This window comes from Enhydra lutris, unplaced genomic scaffold, assembly GCF_002288905.1.
Source record: "Enhydra lutris kenyoni isolate GAN:26980312 unplaced genomic scaffold, ASM228890v2 scaffoldscaffold1, whole genome shotgun sequence".
NCBI classification, from domain to species: Eukaryota; Metazoa; Chordata; class Mammalia; order Carnivora; family Mustelidae; genus Enhydra; species Enhydra lutris.
The window spans coordinates 70,692,843-70,710,767 of NW_019154085.1; the positions used below are offsets into that span (position 1 = coordinate 70,692,843).

At 36.6% G+C, this 17,925-nt stretch overlaps 2 protein-coding genes across 2 annotated transcripts in view; one reads left to right on the top strand and one right to left on the bottom strand.

Moving 5' to 3' along the window:
- LOC111141529 (corepressor interacting with RBPJ, 1) overlaps positions 1-2,138 on the bottom strand; it is a 47,790-nt gene extending 45,652 nt beyond the window's left edge. The window contains exon 1 of the mRNA XM_022494141.1: positions 1,943-2,138. Coding sequence (XP_022349849.1) covers positions 1,943-2,014 — 72 coding nt within the window. The 5' untranslated portion in view covers positions 2,015-2,138. The remainder of the gene's footprint in view (positions 1-1,942) is intronic.
- A 105-nt stretch (positions 2,139-2,243) lies between these two features.
- Positions 2,244-17,925, top strand: part of LOC111142537 (secernin 3) — a 29,297-nt gene continuing 13,615 nt past the window's right edge. The window contains exons 1-5 of the mRNA XM_022495798.1: positions 2,244-2,318; positions 4,114-4,283; positions 5,956-6,137; positions 7,170-7,369; positions 10,478-10,690. Of these exons, the coding sequence (XP_022351506.1) occupies positions 4,125-4,283; positions 5,956-6,137; positions 7,170-7,369; positions 10,478-10,690 (754 nt within the window). The 5' untranslated portion in view covers positions 2,244-2,318; positions 4,114-4,124. The remainder of the gene's footprint in view (positions 2,319-4,113; positions 4,284-5,955; positions 6,138-7,169; positions 7,370-10,477; positions 10,691-17,925) is intronic.

Consider the following 17,925-nt stretch of genomic DNA (forward strand, 5'->3'; position numbering starts at 1 on the left):
AATATGAAATAGGAAGTATAAAAAGAGCAGACTTAGGATAAAAGACATATCCATTTCAGATATATTGAGATGTCTGTAATATACCAAGATGACATTGTCTAGTATATAGTTGTCTTGAGGTACCTTGAGCTTGGGGAGAAAATTTAGAATGTAGATTTGAGTCTGGAGTAAAGAGGGAGTAGTTATAACCATGAAATTGGATGTGATTGTCTGGGAAAGCATATTAAGTATGGCATAGGCCAAGGATGAAGCTCTGGGTAACACATGTATTTTAAAAGCAGGTTACAGATAAGTTTGTGTGTAGGGGCAATTAACATTTTATTGAGCTAATGTGGTGGGCCCAGTGCTAGGTACTTTGTTTCAAAATACCTTTGTTTAGTCCTCAAAACAATTTCTCAAGTCAAGGTAACTGATACTGGTCATTTTATTTATTTATTTTAAGATTTCATTTTATTGGGACGCCTGGGTGGCTCAGTTGGTTGGACGACTGCCTTCGTCTCAGGTCATGATCCCGGAGTCCCGGGATCGAGTCCCGCATTGGGCTCCCAGCTCCACGGGGAGTCTGCTTCTCCCTCTGACCTTCTCCTTGCTCATGCTCTCTCTCACTGTCTCTCTCTCAAATAAATAAATAAAAATCTTAAAAAAAAAAAAAAAGATTTCATTTTATTTATTTGACAATGGGAGAGTGAACAAAGGCAGGGGAAGCAGAAGGAGAAGAAGGCTTACCCACCCTGAGCGGAAAGCCGGAGGCAGGGCTTGATTCCACCAACCTGGGATCATGACCCAAAAAGGAAGGCAGACGCTTAACTACTGAGCTACCTAGGCTCCCCCATACTGGTCACTTTAAATTCAGAGGTTGGGAGACTGAGGATAAGGGATATTAAATATCTGTATAAGGTCTCAGGACTAAAGTGTGCCGAAATAACTAGAATCCAGGTCTGATTCCAAGGTCAGACTTTTCCTACTTCACCACTTTTGCTTTCCACTGCCATACTATTCAGCAGGGTTTTTCTGTACTGCACTCAGCTGACCTGTAACTGATAATTTAAAAGGCCAAAACGGGGGCGCCTAGCTAGCTCAGTCGCAGAGCGTGTGACTCCTGATCTCGGGGGTTGTGAGTTCAAACCCCACGTTCGGTGTAGAGATTACTTTAAAAAAAATATAAGCAAATACATACATAAAGTCAAACGTCGTTGTGCATCTGAACCCAATGTAACATTGTGTATACTTCAATTTAAAAATATTAAGTTAAATAAAGAGCCAAACTTCAAAGAGGTCATCTGACAGAGGCTACATTATCGGGTGGGATAAAAAGAGTAAGCAAGAAGTGACTTTATTTCCCTTTTAAGATTTACCTTAAATATGGGGCGCCAGGGTAGCTCAATCGTTAGGCGTCTGCCCTGGGTCCTGATCCCGAAGTCCTGAGATCGAGTCCCCCATCGGGCTCCCTGCTCAGCGGGGAGTCTGCTTCTCCCTCTCCTTCAGCCTCTCCCCCCTATGCTCCTTCTCTCGCGTGCTCTCTCAAATAAATAAAATCTTTTAAAAAAAGATTTATCTTAAACAGGGAATCACCTTTGGACAGGATGGCAGAGCTCAGAAGCCACGATCCCTGGGATCCGAAAAGATAAAACCAGAATCAGCTGAGAAAGTAACAAGGAATCCTATGATCAGACTTCTTCGTATCTTACAGCTCTACATTCATTATAGCTGACAAGCCGACAGACTAAGGCTGCCCGTCTCCCAGCTGATGTAACACAGGCATCGAGGGCCAGCTTTGTCAGCGAGTTTCTCAGCGGAGAAGAAGGTGCGAGAAGAGCAGGGCTTCAGGCCTCGGGAAGGCGACTATCCTAGGAATCCCAGAGACGCCACCACTTTCAACTCCAGAAGGCCCTGGGAACCCAGACGCCAAGGGTCAGAACCCTCCCCGGCTTCCCTTACTTACTTTTTTGATATTGGACTTGGAGGCGGGATGAAAGTCCTTCTTGCACATGAAATTGGCGAAAGATTTCCCCATCTTAAAGCCTAACGTGGGGTAGCTACCGGACCCGTAAGTAACGTAAACAAACACTGCCGCCTAACCGGAACTGCGCCACCAGGGGCAGCGGGAACTTCCGCGGTCAAAGGTGACAGCTTCCGGCGATTAGCGCCTCCGCCTACCGCAGCACGCCCTTCCCCCTTTCATTGAGGGTAGGTCCTAGGCCGGGGGAGGAGCGTGAGTGGGGAGGCGCTTGCGTCGCGGAGGTGGGAAGTGGGAAGCCGCGAGGGGTTTCGCGGGCGGGACTGGACCGGGGTGCTGCGGGAGGGGCCCAGGGTCTGAGGTGAGCGGGCTGCGGGCTGAGCGGCGGCAGCTGAGGTGTGGAGTGCGTGCTGGGTGGGAAGGGGTGTTTGAAGTTCGAGCCCTTTATTCTGTGGTCTCTGACTCTAGTTCCATGAAGTTTTCCGCACCTATTTATTGTGAAAACAGTATTTCTTGCCCAAACTGTGGTACTTTCGTAGGGATCAAACGATGTGATGTTTCGGAAAACTGTTGGTGAACTAAAGCATTTAAAATAGAATGCCAACTCCACAAGAGCGAGGATTATATTTTGTCACCAGCTGTACAGTGTCTGGCTCAGAAAGATGTTCGTGAACATATACTGAATGATGAACGCGTACTAGGAGTTTGTAAGGGTTCTCAAACCTTGCCCTTCTAAATGGGCTAGGTGGTGGCGTGCTTCCTTAGCTTCTCGTCTGACCCGAGTTAGCACTGATCATCTAGTGCAGCTTGACGGCCCTTGAGGCCCCCGCACCCCAGGGTTTTTAGTGGACGTGGCTACTACCGCTCTAGGGGATCCACCATCCAGTGCTCTCTCAGGGAGGCAGTGGGTGTGATAGCAAGAATAAACCTTTTGTGAGAAATTTACTCTTCTGTCCAATAATAACTAACAGCTTTCTTTTGCGTGTCTGATATGTTTCAGGCACTACGCCAAAAAAGTTATACACACTGTCTTAGTATATTCTAGTAACAGCCTCCTGAGATACGTACTGGTGAAGCAGAGGGCTTAGATTGAGAGTAAATAGCCTGCCAAGGTTATGCAGTGGTAGAAGTAACTTTGGAACACAAAGAGAAGGCGATCCAGGACATAAAGGTTGAAATTCACACAGAAAACAGAAGCTACCCTATAACTGAGGAACCATCTATAACTGAAGGAAAGAAAAATCTTAGGAGTTTCAGGATAAAGGTGTTTCTTACTTGACTCACTTTGTTTTTTGAATGAAACATTTGTTAGATTTATATTTTGTTTTTAAATTGCTAGCATCTGTTTGTGTAAAGCCATTTTAAAGTTTGGGCATTATAAAATAAAGGAAAGCAGGAAACTCTAAAACAATCTGTCCATTCTGGGAACAAATACGTTCTACGAAAATTGAGGATTTAAGATTTTCCAATTAAAAATGAAAACACAATCTTGATACTAAATTCTACAATCAGGATTTATAGAGTTATGTATGCGAACTTCCTGGAAATAATTTGGAATTTTATTGACATGTTTTTGTATTTATCTGATTCAGTGAGTCTTTAAAATTTTAGTCTTCTCAGTGTTATAATCTGTGTATTCTTCTTGTTTGAGGAAATACTGGGACTTTTCATAAGTTCAGGTGATGAGAATACAAAGATTAATAAAACATATTCCTAGCCCTCAAGGATCTTACTGTCCAAGAGGAGACACATATATGTGCACAAATACGGTAACTCATGTGTATACATAGATATGGTCATCATAGCAGTAGAGTTAAGTTCAGGGGTTCTCAAATATGGAAATAGTGAAAGATTAGGGAAGACTTCAGGAGAGGAAGATCTTAGAGGATAAATTTGACCTAGAGACTAGAAGAAAGTACTGGCGATTGCTATTTTCTTACTGATTCTTGTAGTACAAGATTCATTCTCATGTTGTTTTCTTACTGATTTTTGTAGTTCAGTATAAAGTTTAAAACTTTAATGAACACCCCGTATTAGGTATGGCAGTAACATCCCTTGGTCATCAAGTTAAATTCTTTGTTTTTTATATACTAAAAACGTTTTTCTCCTTTTATTTTGAATCTTCTATGGTTTTTTTTTGTTTTTTGTTTTTTTAGTTTTTTAAAAAATGGAACCTTGTTCCTGTGATACTTTTGTGGCATTACCTCCAGCAACTGTTGGTAACAGGATTATTTTTGGAAAAAATTCAGATAGATTGTGCGATGAAGTACAGGAGGTGGTTTATTTTCCTGCTGCAGTTCATGATAACCTGAGAGAACATCTTCAGGTAAGTGAAGTACATGTTTTTTTGACAATTGTTTTCTTTAAAAATATCATAACCAGCTTTAAAAAAAAATCATTAGCTAGCTATTTGGCAGGGACTATGGAAGTTAAAAATTCAAGGATTTAAATTTGAAAAACAATTTCAGTCAGAACTAGATTTCTGGTCTTTTATTTCAATGATTTGGTGGAAGCTGAAATAACAATAAAAATAGTTGTTAATTCTTTGATCAAACATTTGAATGTTTATCATACTCAAGCTTGTCAAATAGGGCAGAGATTTAAAGCCTACTATAAAAACTAGTTCTGTCTTCCAGGAGCTTAGAATCTAGTAGAGGAATACGATGTATATATAACTAACCCCATTATAAGGTAAGGTGATTTAAATACTGATGTAAGAAAGAGCAACGAGTTGTGACAACAGTGGAGAAGGAGCAGTTAATTCAGACTAGAGATCAAGGAAGACTTCACCGGGAGCTAGGGTTTCAGCTGGAGCTTGATGGACAGAAAGTATTCTGATTGGTGTAGAATAGGGAAAGTCATTCCAGTCTTATGGGGCCCTGCAATAACATTATTAACATGCATTTTATGCAGTCATTTGGTAGTATACACATTAATTAAAGGATCCTTTGAAAATTTTTATTAAAAATCCATTCAACATGGAACTTAAAGTTTCACATTATGCTTTTATTGCTGTTATGCGTTTTTTAGATTTCATTTTATTATACTTGAATACTAAAATATATTAAATATTAGATGTTTTCTGTATACAAACCTTTTTTTTCTTTTGCTGAAACTATTTATTCATCTTGGATCCATTTCTACTTTCTCTCTTTATGTTTAAATTTCTCATATTCTGTAAACCAATGGTTCTTATTCTTTTCACCATGGTGGACATACCAGATGGGTGACTTCTACATATCACATAGGCTTCTATAGGAATTCTTTCATATATGAGGGCTACCATATGGGACTTATGTTACTAATTAAGAAATACTGGACGTTGAGATTGAGATCCAATCCCTTTAGCTTCAACTGAATATATCTTCCTCTACAAAATGTTTCAAGATTTCATACCTAGGAACCATCTCTCTTCTGAGCTTACATTAACATCTCATTTTTACTTTACTTTTTTTTTTTTTTTTTTGGAAGATTTTACTTATTTATTTGACAGAGAGAGATCACAAGTAGGCAGAGAGGCAGGTAGAGTGAGAGGGGGGAAGCAGGCTCGCCGCTGAGCAGAGAGCCCGATGCGGGGCTCGATCCCAGGACCTTGGGATCATGACCTGAGCTGAAGGCAGAGGCTTTAACCCATTGAGCCACCCAGGCGCCCCTCATTTTTACTTTTCTTAATGGCCCTTATGCTTTACATTTTGTTGTATTTTAGTTAGTGTACAAGTCTTAGTTTCTCGAAAGCAAGATCTATACCTGATTCATCTTTATAACTGATCTATCTTTTAGCAGAGTACTTTGTAATAGATGCTTAATAAATATTTGAATGAATAAAAGCTTTAGGGTCAATTCTGAATATATTTTAAGGGTAGTAACTTTATTATTGAAAATTTTAAGTTATACTTTATTTCATAGTGGGCATGTCTTTTGATTTATTTTTAAAATTCTGCAACTTGATAACTTTTTCTTTTTTGGTTTTATGGTTGTTGCTATGACTTTCTTTATAGTGTACTTACATAGAAATTGATCAAGTTCCTGAAACATATGCTGTTGTCCTTAGTCGCCCATCTTGGTTATGGGGGGCAGAAATGGGAGCCAATGAGCATGGAGTTTGCATTGGAAATGAAGCTGTATGGGGAAGAGAAGAAGTTTGTGATGAAGAGGCACTACTGGGCATGGACCTTGTCAGGTTATTTTTTAATTATACTTTTTCAGTACGGAACTTGTCTAAAACTCTTACAAGTTTTATTTTCCTCTTTTTCCCATATTTTGGACATTGACACTTTATAGTTTGTGTTAAAATCCTTCAGAGTACAGACTTACCTCATCTTGTTGTGCTTTGCCTTATTACACTTCACAGATACTGCAGTGTTTACAAATTGAAGGTTTGTGGCAATGTTATGTTAGGCAAGTCTATTGGCACCATTTTTCCAATAGCACTTGCTCACTTTGCGTCTCTGTCACATTTTGGTAATTCTCACAATATTTCAAAGTTTTTTATTATTATTATATTGGTTATAGTGATCTGTGATTAGTGATTATAACTTGTTGAAAGCTCAGATGATGGTTGGCATTTTTTAGCAATGAAGTCTTTTTCAATTTATTTTTAAATTAAGGTATGTAATTGCCTTTTGGACATAATGCTGTTGCACACTTAATAGACTATAGTATATTGTAAACATAACTTTTATATGTACTGGAGAATCAGAAAATTCATTTGACTCACTTTTTGCAATACTCATTTTATTCCAGTGGTCTGAAACTGAGCCTGCAATATCTCCAAAGTATGCTTATACAGGCATGTAATTTGTAGACTCAAAGATCATTAATTGGGAGAAGGGAAGGACTTGAAAATTATGATTCTTTTATGTGAATTATGTAAAATAGTACCTAACATTTTATCAGACCTTCATTAATTCTCACAGTAACCTCATGGGCTAAATATTATTATCCTCATTTTATAGATGAGATACTGAGATAAAGCAACTTGCCAATAAATTACCAAGTTGGAATTTGAACATTGATCTGATTCCAAAGACTGTTTTCATGATTCCAAACTGGCTTTAGAAGGAATGGCTTAGAAGTTGGGTTTCAGTTTATCCATTAACTTGAAAGAACTTTTGCTTTGAATATAAACAAAAAAATCTCATGTGCATGAAATTATTTAAGGGAAATGATGGAAATTTCTTTTAATCTGAAAACTTTTATATTTTTATTTTAGACTTGGCCTTGAAAGAGCTGATACAGCTGAAAAAGCCCTCAATGTCATTGTTGATCTATTAGAAAAATATGGCCAGGGTGGAAATTGTTCAGAGGGTAGGATGGTATTTAGCTATCACAATAGTTTCTTGATAGCTGATAGGAAGGAAGCCTGGATTCTGGAGACTGCAGGAAAGTACTGGGCTGCAGAAAAAGTACAAGGTATGGACAACTTTTCATGATTAAGAAAAATTATCTTATAATTAATAAAATAACCCCCTTAACTACAGACATTGTATTTAATTGTTTCTCAAGATTTATAATCCAGTGCAATGAAGGGTGGATCTGCAGGGGAAATGAAAAAATTTGAAAGAATGTTAACAGTGAAAGAGCGCTACAAAGAGCTTTTCTGAAAAAGAGAAAAAGGTGGTGTTCTCTATTTTTCATATTATGATACTAATTTTATATAACCTGTATATATTTTCTGTGCTGCCTCTTTTGACTGTTATAGTACTTTTCCAGTTCTTGATAACCCCTTGCCATTTCTTCCTCTTTTAACTTTGGCCTGAACTCAAACTTTTTATTGCATATGGATATGGAGGTGAGGAAAGGGGAGTACTTCTGGGGATTGGAGTCTGTCAGCTAGTGGCTGGAAAGAATATATTGATACAATAGTAAAGTGTAAACATTGAGTATAATAACACAATTTGATTGTTTTAGGATGCTTTGCATTTTTTTATGGCCTCTTAGTGACCATATATTCCTTTTATTTTTCAAGTGAGGAAATCTGGAGATGTGAAGTGCTTTACTTGAGGCAGCAATTGAAAGAATTTATCTTTAAATTTAAATTTAAATCATCCTGACTCTCAGTTCAATATTCTTTCATTAGAGTACAGCCTTATACTCAAGCATGATCATGTACTTTTATGGACTTACTTCCTCCATATCCTAGTTTTGTAGGGGAGATAATTTGCACATGTGAAAATATTAAATGGTACCTGAATGACTCAGGCACATAGATGCTGTAAACATTTAGAGAAAGGAAAAGTCTCTGTGGGCTGGAGAAATTCAGAAAGTCTTCATGAAGTTATCCGTGAGTTTTGGAGGATGTGGATGTTATTTTTCAAAATCAATCATTGCCAGTTCTTTTGATGATGTTTTATTTTATATTTTGCCTGTTTTTATTTTGCCTAATGCATAAAATTGAATTTAGACTATTTTCTTATTTTCTAATTTTCTAATTGGCCTGATTGTACCACTAGCACTCTTTATTTTATTAAGTGTGCTAAATGCAAGAGAGAAATGAATAATGTATTCTGTTGAGAAAGATAGCCCTACCTAGATATTCAAAATGAACACCTGCATTGAGTATGATTATCCAGTTGTAGATTAATTTTGCCAACTGGTTTCTCTTCCTATTACTAAATGAGCCTAAGAACTACATAATTAAATTTTATCAAATTATCTGTAGTCGGAAAACTCTTCTTCCGTGTCTGACTCTCTCATGACATTATTCTGGTTTTTGTAGTGAGAATATCCCAAGTATGACTTTGTTAGAGTAATTTAATTGATTTCTACTTAGCAGACTTTATTCTAAACTGATTTTAAAACGTTATCAATTTTCATTTTTCATGATCTGTTTCATTCATTATGGTCTCTTTAGAACTAGTTCTTATTCTTTCTTCTGCTTTGTATTTTAGTTGACAATTTTGTTATAACTTACTGCCATGATATTTTTGGGTATCTTATATTTCTGTTCTAAATTTATTTATGACTAATTTTTGAAAAGTAATTTCTACAAAAGACTAATATCTAAAATATATAAAGAAATCTCAAACCTCAATGGTAAAAAGACAATCCAACTAGAAAAACGGGCAAAAGAAAAGAAGAGACATTTCACGTAGAGGGTTATACAGATGTCAAAAAAGCACATGAAATGTTCAATATCATTAGCTATTAGGGAAATGCAAACTAAAGCCACAATGAGGTGTCTCTGTACTTACACCAATAGAGTTAAAATTTTTAGATGACACTACTCAACACTGGTGAGAAGTTGGAGAAGGATCATTTAATCATTGCTGGTAAGAATGTGCATCTACTCTGGAAAACAGTTTGGCAGCTTTTTAAAAAAACTAAATACACAACTACCATGCCCCCCAGTAATTGCAATCTTGTGCATTTATCCCAGGAACTTACATGCACACAAGAACCCATACACAAATATTTATAGCAGCTTTCTCCATGACAGCCAAAAGCTAGAAACAACCCAGATGTCCTTTAGCTTGTGAATGGTTAAACAAACCAGTACGTACCATGGAATAATCTCAGCAATAAAAAGGAATGAACTCTTAATATGTAATAACCTGGATGAATCTTTAGAGAATGAAATCAAGTGAAAAAAGAGAAAAGGTTATATGCTATATGATTTTTAAAAATATTTTTAAAAAAGATTTTATTTATTTATTTATTTGACAGACAGAGATCACAAGTAGGCAGAGAGGCAGGCAGAGAGAGAGGAAGAAGCCGGCTCCCTGCCGAGCAGAGAGCCTGATGCAGGGCTCGATCCCAGAACCCTGGGATCATGACCTAAGCCGAAGGCAAAGGCTTTAACCCACTGAGCCACCCAGGTGCCCCTGCTATATGATTTCATTTGTATAATATTCTTGAAATGACAGTAATAGAAATGGATAGCAGGGTAGTGGTTGCATGGGGTTAATGAGGATTTAGTGGGGGCACATAAGGGGGATGTGGTCATAGGAGGGCAACATGAGTGATCTTTGTGGAGAAGGAAATGTTCTATATCTTGACTGTATTGATGCCAGTTATCTGTGCTATTATACAAGATGTTACCATTGGGGGAAACTGTGTAATGGGTACACAGGAGCTCTGTATTACTTCTTACAACTGCACGTGAATCTACAATCATCTCAAAATAAAAAGTTTAAGAAGTTTAATTAAAAAATAATCCATTTATCTTTTTTGGGGTGGGGAGAGAAAGAGTGCAAGTCGGGCAGAGGTGGGTAGAAGGAACAGAGGGAGAGAGAGAATTTTAAGTAGGTTCCACACCCAGCGCAAAGCCCGATGCAGGTCTCAGTCTCATGATTCTGAGATCATGACCTGAGTTGAAGTCAAAAGTCAGACACTTACCCGACAAGCCACCCAAACACCCCTATTTATCTTTTTGAGTATGTAATAGATGAGATGCACATGATACAAAATTTAGAAGTATATATTCGCATTTAAATAGTGATTAAGAATCATAATGTACAGATAAATACAACATGATAATGTGATTTTTCTTTCCCCTTCTCCTCTTTTTCTTTAAAATAGAGGGCATCCGTAATATTTCTAATCAGCTTTCTATAACAACCAAGATTGATCGGGAACATCCAGACATGAGAAACTATGCTAAGCGGAAAGGTTGGTGGGATGGTAAAAAGGAGTTTGATTTTGCTGCAGCATACTCTTATCTTGACACAGCCAAGATGATGATTTCACCAGGCAGATACTGTGAAGGCTACAAGCTTCTGAATAAACACAAAGGTAATTTTATCATTGAAATAATATTAGAATGAAAAATTGTATTTTGCCTGGGTATAATGTGGGTATGATAAAATCTGGTTTTGAAGGAATTATTCTTAGTAAAGATATTTTTATTAAACTGAAATTTTGTAAACTAATACAAGCTTTTTTTTCTTGAGATGAGTGAAGGGCTATATAATTCTGAGAGGGTAATAATTCTTTTTGAAGGATAAGTTTAGATTCACAATCCTCCGACCCATTTTTTCAGTTTTTACTAATATTCTTAAACAAAACTGGGATTGTTTTTCTTCTCAGAAATTATTGGAACATGGAGACAGGTTTCTTTAATTTGCCTTTTGATAATATTCTTACTGGTTATTTTCTTACTAAAAAAGTTATATCTAGAACTAGTTGAGAAGACAACATGAGCAGATGTAAGAATTACCTCTTCTCCTCAATTTTAGAGATATTGAATAAAATATTTAAACATTAAGGATATATATAGTTAGGTTTGATTACAAGAAAAGGAAATTACAAACTACCAAAAATGAAGAGAGAACCCATAGTATTAGCAAGATTTGATGTGTCTCTTTCTCACACAATCCTTCTATCTGTATCAAAGAAGGGGTTCTGGACCAAATATAAGTGTCAAAGGAGAGTTCTAACATCCATGAGAATATAGGTGTCTAGGTGGAGACCTGTTTGGGGAGCAGGAACTGGACTGCTTACCAAGATTATGAATCTGAAAAATGCCATTCTGCTCCCTTCCAAGAATCCCAGCCTGAAATTGAGCTGTCTGTTGTCTCAGGCTATGGGTCAGCACAGTCTCTGGTGAGAGATAGAACTCAGAGTTAAATGTATTTGATATGCTCCGCTGGGGATACCTGTGTTGTGCTGAGAAACAAACACTGGTTGAACCAGTAAATCACATAGGATCTCTCACCATACCTGTGTCTCTATAGTCACTGTGTGAATATTTGATATGACAGATACTCAGATTTTACTCAAATTTCCTATTCAAATAAGAAATCTGCTATAATGAATCTGCATGTAACTGCCATTGAAAACATTTAAGTTATGTGGACATTGAGATAAAAGGATGTAGTTTCTACATTTACTATGGATAGTTTCTGTTGTTATGTTCTCAAGTTCACTGATCTTTTCTTCTGCATTATCTAATCTGCCGTTAATCTCATCTAGTGATACTATCATTTTCAGATATTATGTTTTTTATCTCTATATGTTCCATTTGGTACTTTTTGTGTATATTTCCTACTTCTCTATTCATTAACTTTCATGTTTTTCTTCAGTGAACATATTCAGCACATACCTGTTTTATAATAACTGTTTTAGCCTCATTGTCTGCTAACTCCATTATCTCTGCAATTTCTGGATCTGTTTCTGTTAATCTGATTTTCTTCTGGTTTGGGGCTCAAATTTTCCTGCTTGTTTGTGTGTCTGGTATTTTTGATTGGATAGTAGACATTGTAGATTTTATTTGTTGCATGCTGGATTTTGTTTTATTCCTTTAAAGAGTCTTGGACTTACATTAGTTAAGTAACCTGCAGAACAGTGTCATCTCCCTTAGGCCTGCTAGGATAGCTCTAGAGTAGCCTTTACTCTAGGGCTAGCTTAGTACCATTTGTAAGGGAAGCAATCCTTCTGGATATTGTGATCATTCTGCCTTTACTGATTTTTTTAAAATTGTTGTATATATGAATGAGAGAGGAGTGTGAAAATCTCCAATTATATTTATGGGATTGTGTGTCTTTGCTTTTGTATTTTGAAGCTCTATTGTTAAGTACATACACATTTATAATTGTTATGTCTTCCTGGTAAATTGGTCCTTTTACTTTTATGAAACATTATTTCTCATGGTAATGATCATTTTCTTGAAGTCAATTTTAGCCCAGTCTTCTGCTTACTATTTACATGACATATACTTACTTATCATTTGCTTTCAAACTACCAGTATTCAGACTATCAGTGCATTTCTTACAAAAACCATTCTTTTTTTTTTAAACCATTCTAATAAATTCTACCTTTTAATTAGAATCTATAGTTCAGTGGAAATTTTATCATTGAAAAACCTAATACCAAAATAAAAAATTAACTCGGTAGGCTCAATAGCAGAATGGAGATGACAGAAGAAAGAGTGGACATGAAGATAGATCAGTAGAAATTATCTAATCTGAATAACAAAATTTGAAGCAAGCAAACAAAAAGAACAGGGTCTTAGGGACTGTGGAATAGTACCCAGATGTCTAAAATTCATGTCATTAGAGTCTCAGAAGGAGAGAGTAGTGTGATGCAGAAAAATTTTTGAATAATAACTGAAACCTTGTCAAAAAAAAAGACTTAAACTTACAGATTCAGGAGAATTTGAAAATCTCAAACAAGATAAACTGATCCATATCTTAATGCACGAAACACTAAAAACCAAAGACAAAGAAAAAAAATCTTGAACTCAGCTAAAGGAAAACAAATTACATATAGATAAAAAATGATTTCCGGGAGTTTATCATTATAAACCCTGGATGCCTAAAGGCAGTGAAACAACATTTTTAAAATTCTAAAAGAAAAGTCAAACCAGAATTTTATATTCAGCCAAAATATTCTTCAGGAATGAAGGAGAAATAAAAATAAGCTGATATATAGGAAAACTAAGAGACTTGTTGCCAATAGCCTGCTCTAAAAGAAATTTTAAAGGAAGCTTTTCAGATATAAAGGAAATCATATCACAGTGAAACATGGAACTTTAAGAATGAAGGAAGAATTGCAGAAATGAGAAATATCTGGGTAAATATAATACTATGTTTCTCCCCTTAAGACTTTAAAAATATGTCTGACAGTTACAGGCCAACAGTATATTTCCTATAGTACAAAGAATAGCCTCAGTATAAAGAGGGGAGTACATAGAGACCTGTATGGTGGTAAGATTTCTACATCCTCCTTGAAGTTTTAAAATATTAATTCTAGTAATTGGAAAAGCTAAGTATGTATATTGTAATTCTAGAACAACTTTTTAAAAAGCCACATGATAAGATATAGAAAAAAGTGAACAGATAAATTAAAATAGAATACTAAGAAAATATTCAAAAATAAGGTGAGAAAGGGGAAATAGAGGAACAAAAAACCTGAAGGATCAAATAGAAAACAAACAATAAAAACAAAACAAAAACAAAACTAGACTCAGCTATTGCTATATATGAATAACTAACTTGAAATGTAAAGTTAAAGGATAGGAGAAGATGTATCTTTTAAATACTCATCAAAAGACAGCTGGGTTGGCTATATAAATATTGGATGAATTAGACTTTAGAGCAAGATAAATTACCAGGGAGAAAGAGGGATACTACATAATCAAAATAGATCATTTTAATGGGATTATTATGTCTCCATGTTAAATGTATATGCATCTAACAACAAAGCTTTCAAATATATGAAGCCAGAACTGAAAGAACTGAAAAGAGAAATAGACAATTTCACAATTATAACTGGAGACTTCAATACTTCTCTCTCAGTTATCAGAACTACTGGACAGGAAATCTGCAAGGATATTAAAAAACTGAACAGTACCATCAACCACTGGATCTAATGCATTATTTATAGGATATTCCACCCAACAACAGTGTAATACACATTCTTTTCAAGTGCACATCAAATATATACCAAGGTTGTCCATATCCTGGGTCATAAAACAAATCTTACCAAATTTAAAAGAAATATAACAAAGTATGGTCTCTCTGGTGATAATGAAATTAAATTTGAAATCAATTATAGAAGGATATCTAGAAAGTCCCCAAATACTTGGAAATTACATAACACGTTTTAAACTCATGGGTCAATGAAACAAGATGGGATTGGGAGGGAGACAAACCATAAGTGACTCTTAATCTCACAAAACAAACTGAGGGTTGAGGCGGGGAGGGGGGTTGGGAGAGGGGGGTGGGATTATGGACATTGGGGAGGGTATGTGCTATGGTGAGGGCTGTGAAGTGTGTAAACCTGGTGATTCACAGACCTGTACCCCTGGGGATAAAAATATATGTCTATAAAAAATAAAATTAAAAAAAAAAAAAAAAAAGAGGAGCACCAGGGATTGCTTCGGGTACATAGAGAAAAGGCTACATGGAAACCAAGGAGAGCGAGCTCAGGAGAAACCAACCGTGCTGGCACATTGATTTTGGACTTCCCAGCCTCCAGCACTGCAAGCGACGTTGGGCGAGACACTCAACTCGACTATGTCATGGATTTTTCTCATTTGGAAAAATAAAAACCATCATTTTCAAATGAAAAAAAAAAAAAACTCATGGGTCAAAAAGGTCTCAAGGGAAATTAGAAAAGATTTTTTTTTTTAAAGGTTTTTTATTTTTTTATTTGACAGACAGAGATCACAAGCAGGCAGAGAGGCAGGCAGAGAGAGACGAAGAAGCAGGCTCCCCGCTGAGCAGAGAGCCCGACTCGGGGCTCGATCCCAGGACACCGGAACCACGACCCGAGCCGAAGGCAGAGGCTCCAACCCACTGAGCCACCCAGGGGAAAAATAAAAAGATTTTGAGGGGAATGAAGTGAAAATGAATATACCAAAATTTGTGGGATGAAGCAAAGGTAATGCTTACAGGGAAATTTATAGCATTTAATGATTATAGTTGATAATAAAGTTCTCAACTCAACAATATAAACCTAAACTTTCACCTCCAGAAATGAAACAAAACAAAACAAGCCAACCAAAAACAAACAAACAAAAATCCCAATCAAGGAAAAGGATGGAAATAACAAAGATAAGAGCAGAAATCAATAAAACTGAAAATAAAACAGTGGAGGAAATTGATCAAACTAAAACCTGGTTCTTCGAAAAGATTAATAAAATTGATCCACCCTAGACAGTTTGACAAAGAAGAAAAGGAAGACAACACAAGTTATATGTCAGGTAAAGAAATATCTACCCCACCAGCATTAGGAGGATAATACCACAAACTTTGAGGGAATGAATTAGTTCCTTGAAAGCCACAAGCCACCACAACTCACCTAAAAAGGAATAACTCTTGACAGCTGTCTGCTAGACAATTCCACTGATTATACTCAACCTGCAAACTCTTCTGGTGGGCAGCTCAAATTTCAGCTCAGTTCTTTTATCTTTCGCTCTGCTGCTTGCGGTGGGCCACGCATGCTGATTCACAAAACAGATGGAAATTTGGTCAGGGTTTTTTGTTGTTGTTGTTGTTTTGGTTTGGTTTTGCACAGAATTGGGGGGTTTTTCTCTCTAATTCTGTCTTTTATGAGAGTCCTCCTTCAGTTTCTAGTACTGGTGGTTGACTTCTAGTTCTTCAGGCCAGAAAGCTCAATGTTTTTAGTAAATACTTGCACAATATTGCACAGCATTGACTAAGGCCTTCCCTTGGGCTAAATCCAAAACAAAACCAGTGAATTTATCCTGTACTTCATCCCATCTTCCAAATGTCTCCTTCCAGAATTTTCCTGCTTTTGTTCACTGCTTCAGGTAGTCTGTATTTTGTCCCAAGTTTATAGTTATTTAAGGGAGGGTTGGTCTGATAGGAGCTTATTTGGCTTAATTAGAAAGCAGAACTCCTTCCTATGTCCCTTAATATTCTTTGACATTATTGTATTTATAGAAATATATTCACATGATTCAAAGTCCACAGGTACACAGGATGTATACATAACCTGATCTTAGATAGGATCCTCTCCCTAATTTCTTTTTTCCATAGGCAATCCCTTATATATTCTTCTAGACATAATATATGCTTAATGAAACAAATATGTATATGTAATTTTTTTCTTTTTTTTTTTACAGAAATGGTAGTATAAAAAAAAAAAGAAATGGTAGTATGTCATACACATTGTTCTGCATATAACTTTTCTTTAGTTAGCAATATACAATGTAGATAATTCTATTTTGATATATTCCCAATTTTGTCATTTTTTAAAAAAGATTTTATTTATTTATTTGACAGAGAGAAAGAGATCACAAGTAGGCAGAGAGGCAGGCAGAGAGAGGGGAGAAGCAGGCTCCCTGCTGAGCAGAGAGCCCGTATGGGGCTGGATTTCAGGACCCTGAGATCATGAGCCAAAGGCAGAGGCTTAACTCACTGAGCCACCCAGGTGCCCCAGTTTCGTCATATTTTTCTTTTTAAGATTTTATTTATTTGTCAGAGAGAGTGAGTACAGGCAGACAGAGTGGCAGGCAGAGGCAGAGGGAGAAGCAGGCTCCCTGCTGAGCAAGGAGCCCGATGTGGGACTTGATCCCAGGACGCTGGGATCATGACCTGAGCCGAAGGCAGCTGCTTAACCAACTGAGCCACCCAGGCGTCCCAGTTTTGTCATATTTTTAACAGTTGCACAGTTTTCTATTATTTTGATATCTTATTTCCATGTGGTTATATTTTAATCATCATATAGTAAGGATTAATTTAGTTAACAAATTTCTCATTATTTAGATTTTTAGTTTTTCATTATTGAAAATTATATAATATGCTTATAGCTTATTTATGTTCCCATCCTTGACTACTTTCTTAGAATATGTTTCTAGAAGTAGGATGTAGGTTCAAAACATATCCGCGTGTTTTAAGGCTTTTGAAACACACTACCAAAATGACCACCAGAAAAGTTGCATCAATTTAAATTGCCATGAGCAACATTTGAGTGCCATTTTAATATATTTATCAATATAGGATATTATTTTTGTTCAACCTTGATAAAATTTTGTAGCAGAGGGGCGCCTGGGTGGCTCACTGGGTTAAAGCCTCTGCCTTTGGCTCAGGTCATGGTCTCAGGGTCCTGGGATCGAGCCCTGCATCTGGCTCTCTGCTCAGTGGGGAGCCTGCTTCCCCCCCACCCACCCGCCTGCTTCTCTGCCTACTTGTGATCTCTGTCAAATAAAAAAATAAAATCTAAAAAAAAAGAATTTTGTAGTAGAAATGGCATATTATTTTTTTTAAAGATTTTTATTTATTTATTTGACAGACAGAGATCACAAGTAGGCAGAGAGGCAGGCAGAGAGAGAGAGAGGAGGAAGCAGGCTCCCTGCAGAGAGAGAGCCCGATGTGGGGCTCAATCCTAGGACCCTGGGATCATGACCTGAGCCGAAGGCAGAGGCTTTAACCCACTGAGCTACCCAGGCGCCCCATGTTATTATTTTAAAATAGAAATCTCTTACCAGTGAGATTAGACATATTCTTATGTATCCTTATATTCTTATGTTTGTTGAAAAATTGTAATTTTTATTTATTTTA